The 22,168-nt window shown below is 56.8% G+C and overlaps 1 protein-coding gene across 4 annotated transcripts; it reads left to right on the forward strand.

Annotated features, from left to right (window-relative positions):
* Window positions 1-191: 191 nt before the first annotated feature.
* On the forward strand, window positions 192-22,070 carry RNF41 (ring finger protein 41). 4 transcript variants are annotated; one of them, XM_050914211.1, is made up of 7 exons: window positions 192-245; window positions 2,612-2,792; window positions 15,523-15,635; window positions 18,199-18,470; window positions 19,309-19,444; window positions 19,756-19,859; window positions 20,414-22,070. In XM_050914211.1, exons 3-7 carry the CDS (start codon window positions 15,546-15,548, stop codon window positions 20,763-20,765), a joined length of 954 nt encoding a protein of 317 aa, XP_050770168.1. In that variant the 5' UTR covers window positions 192-245; window positions 2,612-2,792; window positions 15,523-15,545; the 3' UTR covers window positions 20,766-22,070. The 4 variants fall into 4 exon arrangements, with proteins under 4 accessions (XP_050770168.1, XP_050770171.1, XP_050770170.1 ...); XM_050914214.1 differs by lacking the exon at window positions 2,612-2,792 and having other exon boundaries at window positions 235-245; XM_050914213.1 differs by lacking the exons at window positions 192-245; window positions 2,612-2,792 and adding an exon at window positions 3,483-3,528.
* The last annotated feature ends 98 nt before the right edge of the window (window positions 22,071-22,168 follow it).

Raw genomic sequence — 22,168 nt, forward strand, 5'->3', positions numbered from 1 at the left:
TAGTAAGCCCCGCCCCCGCCCCGCCCCGCGCGGGCCAGGGTCCCGCCCCGACCAACGAGTTCCGGCTCCTCGGCGCCTCTCGCCGGCCAGAGCGCCGCTTCCGGCCCGTGGCGGGGCGGGAGCTTCCGGCGGGGCGGGGGTTGCGTAGCAGCGCGGCGGGGCCGGGCGGGGGGAGGCGGTGGAGGCCGCGGCCGCCCCTGAGCCCCGCGGCGTCCCGGAGCCGGCCCGGGCCCGGGCGGCAGGCGGTACGTGAGGCCGGGGCTGTGCTGGGGGGGGGGCTGCGGGGTGAGGGGGGTCGTGGGGGCGGTGGGGGCCGTGGGGCGGCTGCGGGCCCGGGGGGGCTGTGGAGCTACGGAGCGCCGTGGGGAAGGAGCCGGTCTCTGCGGGGCGGGTAGCGGGATGGTGCTGGGGGAGCCGGGGGCGGTGGCGCGGCGTTAGGGGCTCTCATGGGGGGGGATGCGGCCCCGGCAGCACCGAGAGCGGCGGGGTGGAGCGGGGAGGTGGCTCCCGGGGGAGCGCTCGGTGGGGACCGGAGAGTGCCCGGGTCTCGGGGAAGGGCCTTGAGGGCCGCTGCGGCCCTGGACAGGGGTGCGGGGGCTTGTGGAGCCCGGTCCGGGCTGGCAGGAGCCCGGTGCTCGTGGGATGGAGGCCGGGCCCGGCCGGGGAAGGGCTGTGGAGGTGGGGAGGGAGCTGCTGGGGGTCGGCACCGCTTTGGGGGTGGGCGTGAAACCCCACCGAGGCCGCGGGGGGAGGCGATGGGGAGGGAAGAGCCCCGAGAGGGGGGCACGGCTCCCGGCGGGGGGGTCTTTGTGCTGACGGGCGCCGTTGGAGCCCGCCTGTGACAGCCTGGCCGAGACACGGTCTAGAGGAGACTCTGCTGGCTTCGGTCTCTGGTAACGTGCCCTGCCCTCCCGGTACGCCTGCCCCCGGCCGCTGGAGCCCGAGCGGGCTCGGACGCGCTTGCAGGGCTTGGCCTGCACGGTGCTAAATGGTGGCCGAAAAGGTGGAGTTCAAAAAAAAAAACCACCGTGGCCTGGGAAGGTGCGGGTTCCACCTGACGATACAGCGTCGTAAATACACCCGGACCTCACCGGCAGCTCCTCTTCTAGTAGCTTTTGAAGGGAAGATTTTAATTGGGCTGAAAGTTGCTCCGATGACAAATTATTTGCAGCCTCTGGGTGCTGCTGTAGTGCAGTGAGGATTCGGGCCGTCCTGATCCCCGGCGGGGCCAGGGTGCTCCCGGGCGAGGAGTCGGGAATCCCCTGCACGAAGCAGCCGTGGAAGGAGAGCGCCCGTCGCTCACGACAAAGGAATGCAGGGAACACGCGCAGCTTCCCCGTTCGTGGAGGCCTGACCTTCAGAGCACATCACGCAGCCTGTCTGTCTGTTTGGGGAGGGTAGGAAGCAGAGGGAAGTCGGTAATTAAATGGGATAAGGCTTTATTCACGATGAGGTTTCGCAAAGCAGGTCGTGTTCTGCTGCTCGTCTCGACTGTAAGCACCTGAGCTCGGCGGCAGCTCGTCTTACAGGACGGGCCTTAGTCTTTTTTTAATACAGTTTTAAGCGATAAATGTAAAAACGTCCAAAAATGCATCAGCATCAGATAAACTTTGTTGTTGTTATAATAATAAAGCTGCTTGTGGTGGCTTCGGGGGCCGGGCGTCATCGTGCCCGGTTCAGCACGGCTGGTAACATCCAGGGTGTTTCTGAGCTGGTTTTATCCTTGTTGCCGAGACCAGCAGATAAAACCAAAGCAGATTTTCCGATTCAGGCTTCCCTGCTGTCAGATTTTGCAACGCTAGAGTGAGCAGAGGAGTTGCGAGAAAAACTTGGATTTGTGTCAGAAGATCTTAAGGTGGCATTTGGGGGAACTATTTTTAGCAGGATTGCGTAACTTAAAAGCTGAGACTTTACCTACTGGGCAAATGTTTCTTTCCCTGCACGCGGTGCACTCCCGCCGTGCAGCGATCCTGCTGGAAATGCCTCTCGTCCCAGCTTCTCTCCTGGCCGAGTGAGGCGGGGGTTTGAGGCGAGCGGAGTTCTGGCCAAGGGCTGGAATTTCCGAAGCGAAGTGCCACGGGGAGGCAACCGATGTTTAGATCGCCGGCTCAGTCGTGTTCAGCCTGTCGGGGAGGCTGGGATGCGTGAGGGCTCGCTAAGACTGGCTGGGGGCTCTGGAGGGACCCTTATTCTTCCCATTTAAATTAAAAAAAAAAAAAAAAAAAAAAAGAGGCAGATTAATTTTTGATGGGGTTGGAAGACAAGGTAAGGAGCGGTCTGAGATGTGGTGGTGGTTCTCTGTTCTCGTGACCGACTTCGGACCCTTGTCCCCCGGGGAACACGTATCTGCGTCGGAGGTGTACAGGGCTCGTGTTGCAGGCGCTCCATGGTTTCTGCACAGGTTATTCGGCTTTTTAGGAGAGTTGCAAAGGCTCTTCAGGAAATGCAGGTTTCTCTTCTGTGTGGCTGAAGGCCTGGGCTCCTGTGTGGAGGAAGAGAGGTGTCTTCATCTGGGCCCTGAGAGGGGGTGAAGGGCCGGGCACGGCCTTCCACCTCAGTTTTTACCATGCTGATCTTTCCTTCCTTTTTTTTTTTCCCCCCCTGTGACTAGATCTGTCCTGTCTGACCTTATGACTCCTGCGTGGCAGTGGCTCTTGGCCCTCGAAGAACGACATTTTAAACTGTAGAAGAGGAAGGGGAAAAGATGGGCCATTGGGAGCGTCTCCCTGAAAAGAGTAAACCCAGCCCAGCCCTGCCTCTTTGCTACTTAGGGAGGAATTCTGCCACGGAAGGTAAATCAAGTACCTCTCAAAACTTTCTCCATCTGTGCACGGGGGATGAGTTTTAAGTCCTTCCTCCACACATGTGGAGCCTCCAACACGTGAACGGTTGAGTTACATCAGCAGTTTTACAGGGTGTTGCTTTATGTACACTTTCAGGGCTTTTGGTTGGCTGCTGCCGGTAACTTTGAAGTCATATTTATCTGAAATCTTTGGTTTTGCTCTGTTAACAAGAAAGATCTCTGTACATCTTGACAGTCCCCCTGTTGCAGCTGACAGTGCAACACATATGGCTGTTCTCGCAGCTTGTAACTGCCTGATCTCTCCCCCGGCAGATTTAGCGAAATCACCGTTCAGAGATCACGCCTGCTGTCTGTGCAGGTTCACGGTGAAGGATGCAGCTCTTGCTCGAAAGCTGTTAAAGTGCCTTTGTTGCAAATTAATGTCTACAGGGAAATAGCAAGATCTTCCTTAAATTTCAGAGATTTAAAATAAGTCCTGCCAAACTGGCTTAGAAACTGCCCCTGCCTGATTTCTGTATCTCTTATTTCACTTGGTGCTCTAGAAGGAGAAGGGCAGACACTGGAATTCCCAGAGCACTCTTGAAAGAGCGAGGTTCCCTGTGACTTGCAGGGAAAGTGCTTTGTTAACGAAACCCACTGATGAATCTGGAGTTCTGGAAAGGCATCCCAAAAGGCTGCAGAGACAGCTGGCGGCAATGCAAAGCGAACTTCAAACAGAGCTAAAGGTAAAAGCGAGCCGTGAGTTGCGCTGCTCAAGCGGTCTCTGCCTGTGTTTTCTCGCTCATCAGTCAGCTTGGTGACTGGCCAACTGCTGGGGCTTCGCAGCTTGTGTGGGCTCCTCGCAGCAGAAAACAGGAAACACTTCTTGCTGAATAGGATCCGTGCTGTTCTGCTGTGAGGATGGGATTATTCACCGAGTCTAAATAGATCCCTCGCATCCAAATGCTTTAGACTGAAGGCAAAAAGCTCTTTGGTCTTCTCATGTTATGATTTCCATGTGGCAGCTGGTCTGGGCTCGCTCGGTACAACGGTGGTGCCGATAGTCGAAGGTGGGTCTGACCGGGAGCGTGGAGGCTTGGCCGACCTGCGCGGGCCAGGCTGCCGAGCTGTCTCAGCGAGGGGCCCAGGTTCTGCCCCGGGCTCCTGGGAATCCTCTCCTCCTGTTTGAGGAGCTGGGACCTCTTGGGGTGCTGCTGGTGGAGGCAGTGGCTCCCGGGCGTCCTCCTGCCTGCCAGGTCTGCCTTTCTGCAGCGCGTACCGGAGCAGCACGTCTGCCCCTGCTTAAATGAACTGCCCAGCATGGTTTCCTTTGGGACACGGCATCGCTTCCACGTCTGGCGGAGCAGTTAGAGTTGGGAGGGGACAGGCTACTGACGGAGCAGCGATGCGGGACGCTTTTTATAACTGAGTGTGCGTATTCAGACGTTTTGCTGGCTGTGACTTACATCTGCTGTTTCGGGGGGCAGGGGAGGAACCCCAAACATAAACTAGTTTAACTTCAGATTTAGGCTTTTCCTTTCTTGGTGTCTTGACACCGTAAGAAATGGACCAGAAAATAAAAGGCTTGGCAGAGCTGGGTAAAGCTACGCTGTGTAATTCCAGCGTGGCCCCGGCTGTTAATAAGTGGCTTGTTCTGCTTATCTGACGAGGGGAAGCTTGCCTCGCAGACCCTCTCATCCTTGTCTGCCTGATCTGTAGCCATGAACGCTCTCCAGACGAAGCACTTCTCGTGGGCGCAGGGCCTGGCATGTGTATGAGGCCCCGTCCCGGTCAGAGCCTGCCGGTGCCTCTGCCGTCGCAGATGAGGAACGTGCAGCCCCCCAGAAGCAGGATGGGGCCAGGTTCCTGCCTCTGGGCTGTCAGTGGCAACATCTTCCTCTGGTCCTGCTGCATCTGCCCGTAGACACGCTGCGGGCTGCGGCAGCGTGCTGCGCCGCATTCCTCCGTGATCTCTGGGGTTTGTGGGATGTGTCAGAGCTCCGGCGACAGCCGGGGAGGGCAGCCGGTGCCCCGGCAGCTGGTGGCTTGAGTGGTTTTTAATGGGAGCTCGTACCCCAAGTCACAGGACCTCGTTTAGTTCCTGCCCGGGTTCCTGGTAGGCAGGAGCTCTCGCAGACAGAGCTCAAGCAAAATAAAGAGACTTTGCAGTGTTGAAATGCAGCAAGTGGGAAGAATATTCTAAGCTTGTCGCAGAAAGAACAAAACCTGGAATGTGTGTTTCTGCCTGGATCTTGAACATTTCCCTTCTGATAAACCTGGGGCGTAGGAACCTGTGGCTTGGGTTCTGTTTGCGATACCCAGACGGAGCGTATCCACCGTTCCTCGGGATGATCGGTGACACCCTCGTGTGCCGGGGGGTCACGGGCAGGGTCTCACCCCGGCGCTGCAGCTGGGGTACTGCAGCCTCTGCAAGGCAGGCGAGCGCTCGGCCGGGGCAGGAGAGGAAGCGTGGGTGTAGCCCTGTAAGGGAGGGCATCCCCTTCCTGTTGAAATATTTTTGGAGGAATATAATGCCGTCTTGTGGAGATCTGCCACGAGGTTTCCTTCCCTGACACGAAAGTGGTGCTGACCTTTGAGTGTTCTCCCAGTAGTCCCCGTGTTATTGCATGTCTGTGGGGTTTGGCGTATTATTTCTGCCCCTTTGGCAGTCCTGTCTGAGGTGTCAAAGCCCCTTCACAGCGCTGTAGATTGAATTCCTGAGCTTTGGAAGGGCTTGGTCTGAAAAAAGTGCAGAAGGGAAGTGGCAGGAATTGGGTGGGCAGCTCAGCAGCTCCAGGTCAGGCCAGCCTGTCAGAATGTCTTAATAAAGAGCAGGACCTTGGTGTTCCCCAAACAATGTGTGATTTTTATTTTTTTCCCCCCAGAAGTCGTTGCCATGGCTTAGCAACCTGCAGCAACAAACTGCGTTCCCTGAGCTGCTTTCAGTTGCGAAGCAGAGGCTTGCAGTCAGCTGCGATTCTTGATTATGCATTTCATAGGGCTGTAGGACTTGACGCAGCGCCAAAGACTTGGCAACCCAGGAGATCTTGTCATGTTCCTCGCAGGCTGAAGGTAAGGGTGGCTGGAGCGGAGCAGGGGTTTGAGCTGGTCTGTGGATGTTGCTTCTGCTCGTCCCACGGCCCTGGAAGAGAGCTGCCGTTTCAGTTCTCTGTCCGTGGAATTGGGGATGGGATGGATAAAAGCTGTCTTGTGCCGAGCGCGCGTGCCAGCGAGCGGGCTGTGCTGGAGGCAGGAGGGATGGGGCACTGCGGACTTTTACCTGGGCTGCTTGGCTTGCTCCTTCAGACGAGCCTTGCCCAGTCCGAGGGGATAACGCCCTTGCCCCACGGCTGCACACAGGGTTGTCCGCCTCCCTGTTGGATCATCCTTTGCTTCTGTAGGTGCGGAGGTGACACTGCGCAGTGCGATGGGAGCCTGGTGTGCTGAGAGCCGCTCCGCTTTTAGCAGCCGCCTCGAGGAACTTCCCAAAGATTATTTTTTTTTTGCTTTCCTTTCTTCGAGGTGGCTGATTTCCACGGTGAGCTGTTCTGCCTCCGGCCTCTTTCACTTAAATCCTTTCAATGCACTAAAAGTACAGAAAACAGGATGAGTTTCTTGGGTCCCAGCTGGGAGACGCTGCAGGCCGGCTGTGCTTTTTTGGTACTGGGAGCGTCGTTTCATGTCGTGGGATTTTGAGGCGCTGCTAGTGTTGGCATGATGGCTGTGGGTGTTCCCAGGACTATCAGCCGGGCTTCAGTGATCCTGAAGAGCTTCCCAGAATAAGGAATGGCCTTGCTGGGTGGCAAAGCCCTCTAGCCCGATTCTGCAGGGGTTAAGCAATAGGAGCTCTTCAACATGTTGTTTGTCCTTCCACCAGCTACCGAAACGGGATCGTGAATGTGGGTAGGGCCTCACGATTGATGTGTTTTCCTCCTATTATACAACCGAGAACGATTGTTTAACCCCGCTTTCCTTTTGATCTTGTTTGCCTGTGTGTGCTTGGGCAAAAGCTGCCTTTGACTTGTGAAAGGCTTTTAGAAAAAGGGATGGGTGTTTTTTTTTTTCCCTTTGGAAAGTTTTGCTCTCTGGACGTGAACTAATGTCAAACAGAAGATCAACACTGGAGGAAAAATCTTTATGGGAAGAGCTGTTAGATTTGTACTCTCAATGCCTTTGGCTTTTAATTACCGAATAATGAGTAATATTTTTATGTGTTTTGCCTGTGGCCTCTTGAATCAAAATAGTATGTACTGAAACTTTGTGGATTACAGTCAGTCATTCCTGAAGTCTCTGCTAACTGGTTAAAACACTTTGAAGAAACACCTCCACCCAAGAAAAGTTTTAGGCCTGGGGGATATCGATTATTTCAGGTGTGGGAGCGACTGCAGTGAGCGTGCTGAATCCATCGGGGTTTGTTCCTGCTGAAGGAAGCACGGTTTGGAGAAGGAATGAATTAACTCATGTCACCATTGTTCCAAAACAAGTACATTAGCTCAACAATTATGTTGAAGCGGGTGGTAACCCTTTAAAGGATTAGTAAGCAAGAATCAAGATACTAGTTAGCGTCGGGTAAATCAATCAAACCCAACTCCTTGGTGTAGTTGTTCCCTCTGAGCCTGGAGCGCGGCTCCGCTACAGTACCGGTCTGTACGCAGCGTTTAACAAGCCGTGCTGCAGAGCAGTGCTGCTTGAATGCTGCTGTATCGCGGAGCACGAGGGCTGGCCGGGCTCTTCCCCGAAACTGGAGTTGCTGTTAGGATTGCTTTGCTGGCTTTTCCTGCGAGTGGAGCGTAAATTACTTTAAATTGCTGTCTGCTTCCTGGGTATGTACAACAGCAATTAGAGGCCCCACGTATTAACGCTGGAGAGGAGCGAACGAGTCACATTTCAGCTGAGGCTGTTTGAGTGTCTGATCAATTTTTTTGGTGGGGAGGGAGTGCTGCTGCTCCGAGGTGTCATTAGTGGGGGGGTTGATTATGCACATGCCAGGCAGCTGGTGGTTACTGGTGGTGTGCATGCAGGCAGAACTGGTTTGTTGTATCTGTTGCTCTTCACCAGTTACTCTTGATGGAGAAGCTGAAGTCAGGCAGGTGAAGCGACTGGCCTGGCCTGCAGACCGGCACTCCCGTCTGTGCCAGCGGTTTTTAAGCTCATGGCCCCTAGATGTCTCAGATGCATGCAGAAATTCCTGGGAAAACCACTAAACCATGCAGGTTCATTCCATGCACGCAGGCAAGCCAGATGCCAGCAGAATGGGAAGAAGCAAAGGAACAGGCAGAGCAATGCCACGAATCTGGTCCCGCGTCCGCTGAGTTGCCTCTCCAGACCTCACCGGTAGCGCTGAACATGAGACTCTGTGTGGCTGAGCCCAGGGATGCCGGTGCTGGGTGGACTCTGGACCCCGCTCGGTTTTGGTGCTGGTGTTTGCAATCAGATCCGCTCTGTCGAGCAGTGCGTAACACGGGTGAGCACAGGGTGTAATTTTGTACCAGAAAAGTCAAGGTAATGATCAGAAAGACCAGGAAGGTCTGACATGAGTCAAGGCTATAAAAGCAGTCGCCTGGAACGGTCTGGCCAGGTCTGTGGGGCTTGACAGAGCTGCCGAAGCCCCGTGCAGCGGGGAGAGTGCGGGAGGGAAGGTGGCTGGCCCCCAGCCTGTATCTCATGAAACTGAGTGTTTGTCCTCCTCGCTGCCTTCACATTTCTGTAACGCGTGGCTGTATAACTCCCATCCGTGTGCCTTGCTGGATGCGCAACCCTGGACGGAGGAGCCATGGGGGATACAGCAGCCGGACCTGCGCTACTGGTGTGTCCTTTCCAAAGAAGCTATGGGATGTATGTTGTGCCAGCTCTTCCTTGCCGTTAAATCCTAATGGGGCCTGTATCTGAGCAGAGAGCTCGTAGTTCCAGATTAGGGCAAAGTTTGGATTTGTGCTCAGCCTGTGTGCCAGCAAGTGCCTGCTTCGGTTCCCTGCCAGGCCTGGCAGTGCAGGCAAGTTGCTCCGGCCGGGAGTGCACAACATGCACTGGGCTTGTTTCTGTCCTGCTGTACTGCGTGGTTTAGAAACTGGGTCGCTGGACAACTAGGTCAGGCAGAGGGACTTTTAGCCAGCTTTAGATTATGCTGCATGTTCGGATTCAATATTGTTCCTGTTAATCTTCAGCTTCAGACCGCTCTTCCTTTCTTGTGTGACACTGGGGGCTGTTTGTAGCACTGGCTGACGGGTCCCCAGCGCCCCGCGACTGCCGGGTGGCTCTAACCCAGAGCAGGGTGGCCGTGTGCTGGGCACTCATCTCAAGTATGTGGCTTGCAGGGGCCCAGCAAGTTCGTCACGGCTGCTGACCGCACTGTGCTCTGAAATGCACAGACTTCAGATGCCAGAGGATGTCATGAGGGGCAGCGAGCGGTGCTGGCAGGAGGGCAGGTGAGTGATCACCCGGGCTCGGCAAGCTGCCCCCGGCCAGCTGGGCTGCTCTAACGGGGTCGCTCGCAGGAGAGCAACGGACTGTCGCAGCTCTGCACGCTGTCGTTGGGCTGGTGAATCCTCTCCTGTTGTACGGGAGCAGGCTGCTGTCACCAGAGCCAGCTCTGGTTGCTGACGTGAGGGTTTCCTGTGAAACTTCCATTGTGTCAGGTCACTTAGGAGCTGCTCTAAAGCTGCAAGGCACGGACATGGGCACAGCTTCAACACTGATGACTCTTCCGTCTTCAATCTGCTTGTCAGACCAGAGATCCGGCTGAGCAGAGCCCTTTTGCCTGCGTCCTGGTGCCAGCCCTGATCCTATCCGAGCAGCCTCCTCGCCTGCTCTGGGAGATGGAGCCCAGCAAATGCCTTCAGCAAAGCGCTTCAGCCAAACACCAGCCCCCCTGCAGAGCCCCTGCGCTCTCTCCCAGGTACCGACAGGGCAGCTTCTGCTGTGTAGCTCTGTCCCGGCGACTGGCTGTCCCTGGTCTTCTGCTGTCCCACCTCTTTTCTTGGTGTGACCTGGACTCCTGGGAGCAGAGGCCATCTTAAATGGATGCAGGTCCTGGGGGCTGGGAGCCAGTTGCTGCAAAACGTTGACTTCTTTAAGCTTCTGGGTCACTTTTTTTTCCCCCTGGCAACTTTCCAACGGCAGCAACACTGCTTCAGAAACCATGCAGCCCCCCCGAGATGTTATGTATGTACTCACAGCAGGGAAACAGAGACAACAAAGCGTGGTGCCCCAGAACACACACAGTGCAAACCAGTGAGAAGATCGCTGGTGTCCTGGCTCCCATGCTGGGCTTTAACTGCTACAGAACAGCCCCTCTTGCATCCATATGTTGTTTTCTCTCCCTTTCCTCCCCTCCCCCTCGCTTTCTGGTTTTAATTCTGTTTCTTTTGGCTCACAAAGCTGATGAAATTAGGAAAGATTATTAAAAACACCATTGCTCACAGAACAGGTTTCTTCCGAGCTATCCCAGCTGCAGAGCGGCTCTGGTATCTGTTGGCAACACTTATATTGGAAATAATGAGAAAATGGTGTCTTTTTTCCCTGAGAACCAGGCAAAGCCTGATGCTGTAGACTTCCAGCACAGGCTAATTGAGTTTGATTTGGTTTGTTTGTTTGTTTTTAATTTTTTAAGGGGTTCTGTCTGGTCTTCTGTATTTCCACAGAAGGGATGGGCTTCCCTAGTGAACTGGCACCAGATACTGGCTCAGAAGAGGGGCTGGCTGTGTGGATCTCTTGCTAAAAGGAGGGCAGGCAGCAGGGCTGGCAGACACTGCCAGTGGCTGGTGTCCCTGGGAAGGAGCTGGACACCTTTGTGTTTGAACACAAGGCCCTGGGGTGGTTGCTGCTCTTCATCCAGTCCTTGGCTTTACTGAGCATCGTGCTCTGATTTTCCAGGCGTATTTTCTGCCATGTGTTTAGTAGGTAGGTGCTGGCTCCGCTCCCGTGACCACGTTGTTCTCGCTGTTGTCATTTAGCACTTGCCTTGGACCAGGTTGGTTTATCTCGGTGAGCTCTAGCTGTGAGTGCAGAGTTGTCCCTGCCGCCTGTTCCGCTTGGCAGAGCTGTGCGGGTCGAGGTGGGTCGGTGCCTCTTTCCAACCTTTGCCTTCTCAGGCTCCGGGCAGCCGGGGGCCCGGGGAGTTTTGTAGCCAGCGCATCGTTTACCTGGGTGAAACTCGCTTCCCTTCCAGCACTGTTGTCTGCCTCTGTGCTGGTCCTTGCTCGTGTTGCTCACACTCGTACTCGTCAGCTCCGGGAAGTGAGTCAGTGTCTCCCGACAGCCTGGCACGCTGTTTGTATGGCGCAGGTGGAGGTGTCTGCTCCTGCCCCAGGACCCGCAGCCAACAGCGTGCTGTAAGATCTCGTGGAAGATGCTGCTTTCCTAGCAAAGCTGTCCAGGGCCAGGCCCTTTCCAGGTTGCTCTGGATCCTTGCCCTTGCCCAGGTGTGCTTGTACTCTGAAACAGCGGTTGACTGAGGAGAGCTGGCCGTGTGGGTGAGCAGGAGTGTGGAAGTACAACCCTGCGAGCTCCAGATGAGTCAGCCTGCCTGTGCCAGCGGAGTGGAGAGCTCCTCCGGAGCCGGTGGATGCTGGCTTGCTCCACAGACTGTGCCTGGAGCAGTCGACCAGGCAGAAAGCTTGGCTCAGCCGGAGTGTCTGGGATCCAGCGGCTCGAACATATTGTGGCAAAAAGGAGGGAACATGTGAACATGTGCTTTGGGGGCCGTGGAACAAATCCACAGGCTCCCATGCAGACATTTTATTTTCAAGGAGGAGGGGGAGCTTTTTCAAGCCATTAATTTTCCTTTTGTCAACAGAAAAAAATTTCTCGGCAATTGAATTTTCCTCTGGGGGCAGGAACAGTTAGTTATCATGCTGGAAGACAGCACAATATTACCACGGAAATCTTATCTGTATGGTTGCTGCTAACATGAAAGACGGGCAGATATGCTTTGGGTCAGAGGAGCCCCAGCCTTGCTCGCTGTGATCCTGCGCTGCCATTTGAAGGGCGGAGGTAAGCTCGTGCCAGACAGCTGAGTGAAGCCCCTTTTTGCCCAAGATTTGGAGCAAAACTGCAATGCATTGGGTATGTAGGAATGAATGTCCTGTGACCAGAGTAGGGGGAGTTGACGGTGACGGTCTGCCTTAACTTGTAGATGTCATATTTGCCTATTTAAATGGCGGGTTTGTGGGCAGGATGGAAGAGCGGCACAAGTTGGGGCTTGAGATGAGGTGCAATCGGGGAGCTGGGGGATCCCTGCCGTGGGGATGTGGCTGGCTTGGGGCTGTCCTCGGTGCAGCGCTGCTCTAACCAGCTGGGGAGTGAGTTGCCTTCCTCTTTCCTCTCCTCTACTTCCCCAAGGGCTTATGAGGAACCTTTGTCTCTGCTGGTGGATGCTGAGGAGGCTTTGGGTAAGGGTAGGAATGTCAAAATGCTTTTGACTTGTTAATTACTGATCCTCTCTGATACCTCAAGCCCTTGTTGCTATGTAGATCTCTTCTGTGTTGAGCAGCGTGCAGGCGCTCTGAAGTCCCCAGGCCAAGAAGATGACAATCTACAAAGACAAGGCAGGAGCGTGATGACAAGGGAAGGGGGGGGGAAAGTGACTTATCCCAGCTTTTCTCTGTAATTTGGGCTAAAGCCCAGTTCTGTGACTGGCCTCTGATCTGTGCGAGCTATCCCCTCTCCCTGCCCAGCCCTAGGGAGGCTGATGGTGCTGGGGTCAAGAAGCCGTGTGTATTTGGAGAGGGCAGGACTGGGAAACTCATTCGCTTAACTCAAGTGTAATCATAGGTGGCAGTTGCTGTTTACTGCAGAAGCAATTTCCTGTAGCAGTGGGTTTGTCTGGGTTCCTGCTCAGCCTTCGCTCCCCTGTATTGTGTCTTGCCCGTCGTGCAGATGGTTTGGCTCGACTTCACCCTGGTGTCTGAGTGCCTCTGCAAGCCTTTCCAGGAAAGGTATTTTCTAAGCTCTTTGTGCTCCGGTTCAGCACATGATGGATCCCTGCAGCCCATGAATCATCGCTCTTGCTGAGTAGCGCTGCGCAAGTAGGGCTTGCTCATATTAGCTATGCGATACCTTCTCTGGGGCCACCCTGCAGGTTGCTGAGCCCAGGGAAGAATGAGTGTATCCAGTATCCTGCCGGGCCAGGTCGTTAATTCACCTCTGGATCTTGCAGGAGGGAGATTGGGTTGCAAGCTCCATCTCACTCGAGCATGTGCAGACGCTTTCAGCTCTCCTGTTTCTGCTTCACGACAGCAGCGGGGTGCTCCTTGCTTCAGCGTGCTGGCAGAGCCCCACAGATGATCTCTGGCAGAAGGGGGAACAGCTGGGTCGAGGAATGAGAAGAATTCAGAGGTGCTCAGACTCGTGCAGGTGCTGAAATTTTTCTGGAGGAAGTTTTGATGTGGCTTCTGTTTGGCAGATGGCAAGGCTGGCTTTCAGCGCTCGTGTTTTGCCCTCCGCTTGGCTCTTTCCTGAGTGGATGTGAAGAAGTTCAGTGTCTTGCCCAGCTGTTTATTGGAAGGATGATGTTGGAATTGGGAAGCTTGGAAGCAAAAGACAAAGAAAGCCGAGTTGCTAGGGAGTGTGGTTCTGAAGAAGCCGTGCCCAGTGCAGTTCCATTTCGATGCCTGAGTGCCCGTGCAGGAGCAGGCGCTGTGTCTCCCGAGCTGAAGGAGAGGGCAGGCTGTTCGTGGAGCTGCTCACACATTCAGAGACACATTGAGACACCAGGGCACGAACCAGTGCCCGAGCACTGAGCAACAGTGGTCCCAGCTGCAAAATGAAGCACCTCTATGGTTGGGGGCTAGCAGGCTGCATGGGTGCTGTGGCTCAGCTGGTAGCCAGGGGCTGTTGTGCTGGGTCCTCCACATCCGTGTTTGCCCTTCCAGTTGGTTTGAACCCAATGTAAATGTGTTGGAGGTGCTGAGACTTGCAGTGCGAGTGGCTCATAAAGGGATGGGAAGGAATTTGGGTCCCTTCCCGGTGGAGGAGAGCAGCATCTGTCCAAAGGCGTGGGAAGGTTTGAGAGCAACCGATCCTAGTTGCTCGGAGATCCGTTCTCCCTCCAGCCTGCAGCCGTTAATCTTGTTATCTGAATTGCAAATGCTGACGCAGGGACTTTCCCCACCCCAGCCTCCTTCAGAGGAGTCTTTTGTCTCTGCCTGCTCTGTGCAACCAAAGAATCCATCCACACGTGGAGCTGATTTATTGTCTGACTTTCGCAGTGTCCAGCGAGTTGATGAAAGTCCCTCCCTGCTGTCCTTTGACTTGGGGAGAGTCCCACGGGCCAACCATGAAGTGACTGCATTACCTACAGCCTCCCTTTCTGTCCATCCATCACCTTCTCTCCTCCCTTGCTGCTCTAGCTGAGCAGACACAGTGGTTTCCACAACCAGCTCTGCTTGCTCTGTCTGTCTAGAGCCAAAGCTCTTTCAGCTGCGAAGAGCTGGCTGGGGAGGTACGTGGCGTTGTGCAAGCAACTCGGCCGAGGTGCGGGAGCTCGGCACCGCTGGCCGTGGCTGGGTGGCCGCATCTGGCCGCGGAGCAGCGGCAGGGTGAGTTCCTACCTGCCCTCCAGAGCAGGTAGATGCTCCTGGTGTTTGCACAGCTGGAAGTGCTGCCATGCCACGGTCTCCTCGCCGCATGGATGGTGGTTTCAGAGCCTCGTGCGGCGTCCGCGTGCCCTCGCACACCTCCCGTCCCTCCTGGCTCCTGTTTGTGTTTGGGGTGGGGACTCCTTTATCTGGAGTCAAGTGCAGTGTGAGTCTGTATGGCCGTGGCGGTTTGTCACCGACTTTGATGTTGGTGAGAATGGGAGAGGAGGAGCTGGCTCTTTAGGGGCAAGCCACAGAGGAACCGGTAACTGCCGGTGTGCCGGGGCAGAGCTCAAGGTCGGCCTCTGGCAAATAGTGTAAGAAGTTGGTGAACAGTGTTACCTGGGAATGCCATCCTCGGCAGGGAGGGACAGGGACCTGGTGCCTGAGGGGCTGCTCTCGGGGCTGCACGCCCTCCGTGCTGGGAGCAGGAGCCCCGACAGCTCTGACGAGTCTTGGGGGGCTCCTCGCCCAGGCGCTGGAGCACCCAGCTGAGGTCACGCTCTGCCGCCGATGGTGGTGGGCGTCTTCGCTCTGCGTCTGCTCGGCCGAGTGGGAGAGCTGCCGGAGATGGCAGCGGAGGACAATACCTGCAGCAGGCAGCTGGGCTGCCAGGAGCCAGCGGGGCGGCTGTCCCCAGGGAAGGAGCTGGTTCCTCCGCAGCCGATGCGGCGAGGCTGGTGGGTTTCTGGCTGCACCCAGGAACGGTCCCTGGCACGCATCCCACTGCTCAGCCCACAGGACTGGGCTCACTCTTTAGAGATCCCCCTGTGCTGTCCTCTCCTCTACAAACCAAATAGAACTGTGGAAAAAAAACCAAACCAGAACAAAAACCCCAAACCAAAACCCAACAACCGGCAAGTAGAAAAATGGCAGCAGGGTTAGTAATAACATGTGTGGGAGAGAAGCAATGCCAGCAGCGCGTCAAAACTGAGGAGCAGTTCAGCGCACACAAACGGGGCTGAGACCACTTCCCCCTGCACGCTCCTCCGTACGGCACTTGGCTGTGAGCTCCAGCCGTGCCCGGGGCTGCCGCAGCTGGTCGCACTGGGAGGAGAGAGCAGGAATTGGGCAACCAGGATGCTGTGAGGGCTGGGACCTGCTCTGTCCAGACACCACAGGATGCTCAATTGCTCCTAACTGCTCTTCTTTTTCCCTCCGCAGGGTTCTGGCATCGGTGATGAGCAATGGGGTATGATGTAGCACGTTTTCAGGGGGATGTTGATGAAGACCTTATATGCCCCATCTGCAGCGGGGTCCTGGAGGAGCCGGTTCAGGTAGGTTTCCATCTGAGCACTGACTGTGGCTACTGAAAGCCTCCGATTGCAGCTCCCGACTTCTAGATGCCTTGATCAGATGATGGGCGCCGCACACAACGTGTGCTTTAGGTGAGCTCAATGGATTCTTAACTTTTCTACTAATGGTTTAAGGCAACAGCATGGGTAAGGAAGCAGCAGCAGGGATAAAAGTCTGCGGTTGTGTGAGTTCTGGTGGAAATGAACTGAAGTTCTGGGTTTGGGAGATGTGCTGGGGTCAGCAAGGAGGCGGGAGGAAGGGATAAGCTTGTGTTGGGACAGGTTTCCCTTACTCTTTCATTCCTTTCTCCCTTCTTAACTCTACCAAAGCTCAATGCAGCTGCATACCAGTGATGGTGTCCCAAGGCAGAGGTGGCAGCAGCTATGCTAAAATCTGTCCCTTGCTTATGGCTTCATGCTTGGTTGACCCTCTCTGCTTCCCTGCACACATGCTTCCTCTGTGCTCCAGAGCTGATCTGTTTTACTTGCTGTTGGGAGCCTGGCTCAGCTCTCCTGCACCTCTCCTGCCACCAAACGTAGCTCGTAGGATGGACAGACCACAGCCCTGGTACCGGCATGCTGCTCTGCCTGGACCCGGCACAGCCGGGTGGTTTGGTGGATCCTCCGGCTCGCTCTGCAGCTTGTGCAGCCGCTCGGGGAAGGAGGGTGTGCACGGGGAGCTGCTGCTTCCACTCCTGCCTCCGATTCCTGCGAAGCGGAAGGGCTGTTGGACGGGGCTTTCCTGTGAGCTCTGTTGTTACGAGCTCTTCCAGCACAGCGTCCCTCTGGAGCACTGCATAGTCTCCAGCCCTCCTGTGCCTCTCGGGGCTGGAAGGGCTGTATTTGTCACTGTGTCCTGCTAAGCCCTATACTTGGGGAGAGGTCAGTGGGGGCTTTTATAGCCCTCCCCCCAGTGCTGACCGGAGTGGAGCACTGCTGGCTGAGCAGAGCTGGCTTCTACATGGGACTTTGTCCCCCCGGTCCCTGCCCTTCCCTTCAGGGTCTGCATGCCACCGGCGGCGTTCCTACACTGGCCGAGCTGTGGCCATGTGCTGGGTAGCTCAGTACCCTCTGCGTAAATCCAGCTTCATTTGCAATAAAGCAGATTAAAATAAAACTGAGGTAATCTGAAACGTGTGCATAATTATTGCAGTTTCATCGCTTAATAATGTTCCTCCCTTCCAGCGCAGTCCCTCTGCCTGCTCAAAGCAGGGCCACCTCCAGTGATACCTCAGAGGGCTCAGGGCCGTATCCAGCCCCAAGATTTCAGTATCTCCAAGGACGGAGATTCCCCAGGGCCTGTCCCGTCCCTGTGTTACGGGCACGGAGTGACCCTCTGTGTGCAGTAGCCAGTGAAACCGGTGTGATTTATCTGTCACATCTCCAGTCTGCACTTGGTGACGCTGGGGTACCCCGATCACTAAACTGCAGCGGGGGTGGGCACGGGCTTGAGAGGATAAAATGCCGCAAGGGGAGCAGAGAGGCCGGCTTTGCGGAGGACAGTGGAAAGCCGAAGCCTCGGAGAGCGGGACTTCAGGAAAACGCGAGGGAGAGGAGCGGCTGTCCCTGTGCCAGAGCCCGGCACGTGCTGCCTTGTCCGACACAGGCTCGGCTGCCCGCTGGCTCCGAGACGCTGTGCTGGGCTGGTTGGCTCGAGCTGCGTTGCCACAGGGGCTGCACTAGAACTCCCAAGATGGTCCTGTAGCTTGAGCGGGTGAATCCTAATTCAGCGTACGGCCTGCCATCGTCGTCTGCCTTTGTCTGCTGTTACAAGGCAGCCTGCAAGGCACTGTGCACTGAGGGAACAGCTTGTAAATGAGACTTAGCCCTGAATGTGTCTGACCTTCCTGTAACTCTGGGTTTCTGCTCTGTGGAAGAAAGCTCAGTGTTGTCCGAAGAGCTGGCGTCTGTCCCGCTCCTCCTCCCCAATCTTAATACTCTTTCAACTGCGGCTTGAACGCAAGAGCAGAGCCCAGCTGTGTAAATACAGTGAAGGAATGTTCTACTCTGCCCTGGACAAATGTTTAAATTTAGCATCCCGCTCTGTCTTGCCCCCTCAGCCCTTTCAGGAGGCGGCACGACCTGGGACGGAGCAGGGCAGGAGCACTGCTCCGAGGGGTCCGTGCTCTGTCCCAGGGAGCTGATCTGCTTGCAAGACACCACGTGTCCGGGGGCAAGAGAGCACCTCGGTGGGGCTGGGCACACAAATTAAAACCAGAGGTGGATGAAGGTGGGCAGCTGCTTTTCCAAGGGAAGGAGGAGGAAGCAGTGCCTCTTGCCTTGTAGTGGAAGGTGCTGTGCGTGGCTCTGGTCTTTACAGGTCTGGCTTTTGGTGTCTCATTCCCCTGTGCGGGCATCGTGCCTGCTTGTGTAATGGAGGTGCCTCTTCCCTTTGCTTTCCTCCCCCAAGGCAGCGCGTAGCTGCTGTGCACCCATTCGAAGACTGAGAGCCTTTCTCTGGCCAACGTTGTCCTCCACACACGAGCCAGCAAATGCTTCCCCGCTGGGTGTGAGTAACACGTGCCTGTTCTCTGCCCCTCCGCAGGCTCCTCACTGCGAGCACGCCTTCTGCAATGCCTGCATCACCCAGTGGTTCTCCCAGCAGCAGACGTGCCCCGTGGACCGCAGCGTTGTGACGGTTGCCCACCTCCGCCCCGTCCCACGGATCATGCGTAATATGCTCTCGAAGCTGCAGATCACTTGCGACAACGCTGTTTTCGGCTGTACGGCAGTTGTGCGACTTGACAACCTGATGTCTCACCTCAATGACTGCGAGCACAATCCAAAGCGCCCGGTGACTTGCGAGCAGGGATGCGGGTGAGGATGGCCTCGGGGGGCTCTGCCACAGAGGGTGGGCAGAGCAGGGGCCACAGGCTCGGGGAAGGAAGCTGGGGTTCAGTGCCTGGCACCCTTTTGCCCCCTGGGCACAGAGCTTCGGGGGTAGCAGGGCTCTGAAGGCCATGGTGCTGCAGAAAGGGTTGGGAAGGATTTTTAGTCAAACTCATTTCTTTTTAAACTTGGTTCAAAGCCCCTGGCTCTTCAGCTCGTTGCTGGGGCTTAGGTGTCGGTTGGCTGCTGGAAACGGGGTACTGGAGCCTTTGTGAGTCCGCCCAGAGCCATTCCAGCCCCCTGGGACGAGTTCCAGCGTGAGCTCTGCTCCCTCCTACGTGTCGCCGAAAGCCAGGAGCGGTGGGTGGCTGGTCTGGCCTTGGCACCTCTGCTCGTGGGGCCGATATCCTTCCCACTCACATGTCGTAAGCATCCAGCCAGGTGGTGACTGACTGTTGGCTCGGAGACTATCAGATCTCCTCGGGTGAAGTCAGAGGCTGGATCAGGCCCACGGGCTGCCTAGTGCGGGACCTGGTTCTGAGCCCTGATCACTTCGGAGGAGGAAAATCCCCATCGCCTGCCGACCTGGTGGTGGTCTGTTCCCGTAGCTCTCCCCCAGACCGTTTGGCTTGGCCCTGAGACACGGCAGGGAACAGGCCTTCCTACGCCTATCGGAGGTTACGGCGCTGGGCTTCTTCCCAGGCCTCTTGGCAAGTCCTCCAAGGCTGGGTTTGTTCTGGAGAGTGTTTACGTGCTTACGCCAGGTGCTCTGGTGTGTAACTTTCCCTAATGTGGGGCCTCCACCTTTTTTGGTAATGCTCCACAGCTTGGAAATGCCCAAAGATGAGCTGCCAAACCACAACTGCATCAAGCATTTGAGATCCGTGGTGCAACAGCAGCAGACGAGAATCGCCGAGCTGGAGAAGACCTCGGCAGAGCACAAGCATCAGCTGGCCGAGCAGGTAGGTCCGTGTGTGCGAGGGGCTGTCTCGCAGCGGGGTCTCTCGTGGGAAGGGTCAGTCTCGCCTGCTTGGACACCAAACGCCAAAAAAGGTTTGTGGATGAAGAAAGCGGCTGCCGAGCAGCCCGAGCTGAGCACAGCCGGGGCTCTGCTGCTGTTCCGCGCCTCCGTCGTCCAGTCGCTGGGACGGGAGCTGAGCCGAGGGGCAGGGACGTGGTACTGCCTGCCGCTGCGCTGGGGTCTGGTCTCAGTGACGTGCAGCCGCGGTGCTGACTCCTTTTTGCAAACCCCGCTGTGTCCTGCCTGTTGCAGAAACGGGACATTCAGTTGCTGAAGGCCTACATGCGCGCCATCCGCAGCGTCAACCCCAACCTGCAGAACCTGGAGGAGACCATCGAATACAATGAAATCCTGGAGTAAGTGCTGGCTCTCGTGCTGATCGGGGAGGAGCTGGGGAGCCCTGCGTCGGGGTGCAAGTGGAGCTGGGAGTCTGCCAGCTTCGCTGACGGATTTGAGAGGGGGTGAAGTGCCTTCCGAGGCAAAGGCACCGTTGGAGAAGAAAATGCTTCACAAAAGCAAGGGGGCAGTTGCAGGGTGTTTGTGCTGGGGAGCGGCAGGTGAGCTGCTTGCACAATGGGTTCGGAGCATTTTTATTCTTCCACCTGCATCCTGCCCCCGAGCAGGAAGCTGCCAGATTCCTTCCTCCTCGTGAGAAAGGCCGGAGGAAGCAGCTTCTCATCTCATCCTTTCTTCCCCTCTCTCTGGGGAGGGAGTAGCAGAGCTGAATGCCGCAGCCGGGTCCTGTTTGGGGGTGAAAACAGGGGAGGGGTAGGTGGGGAAACGGAGGCATTCCCCATCCAGCCTCGCTCCCGAGCGCGGAGCAGACCAGAGGCAGAGCAGTTCCCCGATTTTGGCGGGAGCCACCGAAAATGCACAGCGCTGACCGCGTTGTCCCCGTGTCTGTCACCAGGTGGGTGAACTCCCTGCAGCCGGCCCGGGTGACGCGGTGGGGTGGAATGATCTCCACGCCGGACGCGGTGCTGCAGGCCGTCATCAAGCGCTCGCTGGTGGAGAGCGGCTGCCCCACGTCCATCATCAACGAGCTGATCGAGAACGCCCACGAGCGGAACTGGCCGCAGGGCCTGGCCACGCTGGAGACCCGCCAGATGAACCGGCGGTACTACGAGAACTATGTGGCCAAGCGCATCCCCGGCAAGCAGGCCGTGGTGGTGATGGCCTGCGAAAACCAGCACATGGGCGAGGACATGGTGCTAGAGCCGGGACTGGTGATGATATTTGCACACGGAGTGGAGGAAATCTAAGGACTTTCAAAGAGAAACGCTTCATGCTGACGAGGGAGAGGAGGGGGAAGGTGCAGAGGTGGAGACCGGGGGTAGCCGGTCAAAACTGCTGGTGTTCCCTAGTCACCGACATGGTTTTCTTAGGGCACTGTTCCCTCGAACCTCTTGCTTCCTAGCTGAAATGATTAAATGCCTCTGGTCAATACTACTCAAACACTTGGCCCAGCGGTGAGCACCCACTGCAGCCCCTCCACGTTCGCCCCTTGCAGATCAGCTTCCCCGTTCGATGTCTTTCGAGGAGAGAAGGAGCAACCGCTCCGCACGTACTGCCAGACTCCTCAGACCCAGCCTGCGTTTTGGGTGCTGGTGCCTCTCCCAAAGCCCGGCTCCTGGTCCGGCCCGAACCCAGAGGCCCAGCTCAGCTCTCGCTGTGGACTGACCCCGCGGCCCCTGGCAGCTCCCGCTTGTCCGGTGGCCGAATCCTCCCTGGGCTTTCTCTCCCTCTCTGGATTTTCCGCCTCGCTCTCCGGCATCTCTGCCGCCGTCTCTCCAAGCCTTGCCTCCGACCGCGCAGCACGCAGCAGCGGCGTCCGCTCCCCCTCTCCTGCGGGCTGGGGAAGGGGCTTGGCCGGGGGACTCCCCGAACCGGGCGCTGTCGGCGTCGCCCCCGGGGCCCTGCCCAAGCCCTGCTCGACCCTGCAGCCGCCTGGAGCCAAACCAGCCGCGGGCGAGCCCCCGGCGCCCGCTGACCGCTCGGGCCTTCCACCGTGCCGGAGGGGCTCGGTGTTGGGGACCAGCCTTTCCCCCCACCGCCGTCCCCGGCACGGCGCCCTGCAGCCCTCGGGCCCCCCTCTCCGTGCATGCCCCAGCCCCTCTCCTCCCGGGGAGAGGCCGGATCCCTGCGCTCGCCCCCCCCAGCTCGCAGCCCCCCGGGCGTCTCCCGCCCGCCCCCCTTGCCCCGAGACGCCGTCCTGCCCTGCGTTTGCCGGTGTTCGGCTCTGCTTTCTCTGCTGTTACTGCTGTTCGTTTTCCAGACACTTGTGATTGTGGTTCTGTATTTTTTTTGTACTTTTTTGGCCTTTTCTTGTTTTTATTCCCCCCCCCCCCCCTTTTTATTTCGTTTTTGAAGTACCATGGACGGGCAGCTCAGAGCCTGGTTACGTTTACTTGTTGGGAACTTAATTTATTTGCATTTGTTTTGTTGTTTTTTACAGTACTTTCTCCTCCGGTGTCTGTACTGCTCGGATCCGGCCGCAGCTCGGGCCGGTGCCCGGCCGGGCTGGCGGGAGGCAGGGATTTAAGTGATCAATAAACAGCGTTCTGGTTGCTTTATCGGCGTCTCGGGGGGGTCTGCGCCTGCTCCCCAAAAGCCCCTGCCAGGGAGGACACGGGGCAGTTGGACAAAGGGGCTCAGTCCCAGGTGA

This window comes from Gymnogyps californianus, unplaced genomic scaffold (genome assembly GCF_018139145.2).
Source record: "Gymnogyps californianus isolate 813 unplaced genomic scaffold, ASM1813914v2 HiC_scaffold_32, whole genome shotgun sequence".
Classification (NCBI taxonomy): Eukaryota; Metazoa; Chordata; class Aves; order Accipitriformes; family Cathartidae; genus Gymnogyps; species Gymnogyps californianus.

What these genes read in the sequence shown, in the direction of transcription:
- RNF41 (XM_050914211.1), top strand. Translation starts at nt 15,546, where the DNA reads ATGGGGTATGATGTAGCACGTTTTCAGGGGGATGTTGATGAAGACCTT. An exon ending in ACTTGCGAGCAGGGATGCGG is followed by an intron (nt 18,471 to 19,308) that starts GTGAGGATGGCC and finishes AATGCTCCACAG; the next exon opens with CTTGGAAATGCCCAAAGATG. An exon ending in AGCATCAGCTGGCCGAGCAG is followed by an intron (nt 19,445 to 19,755) that starts GTAGGTCCGTGT and finishes TGCCTGTTGCAG; the next exon opens with AAACGGGACATTCAGTTGCT.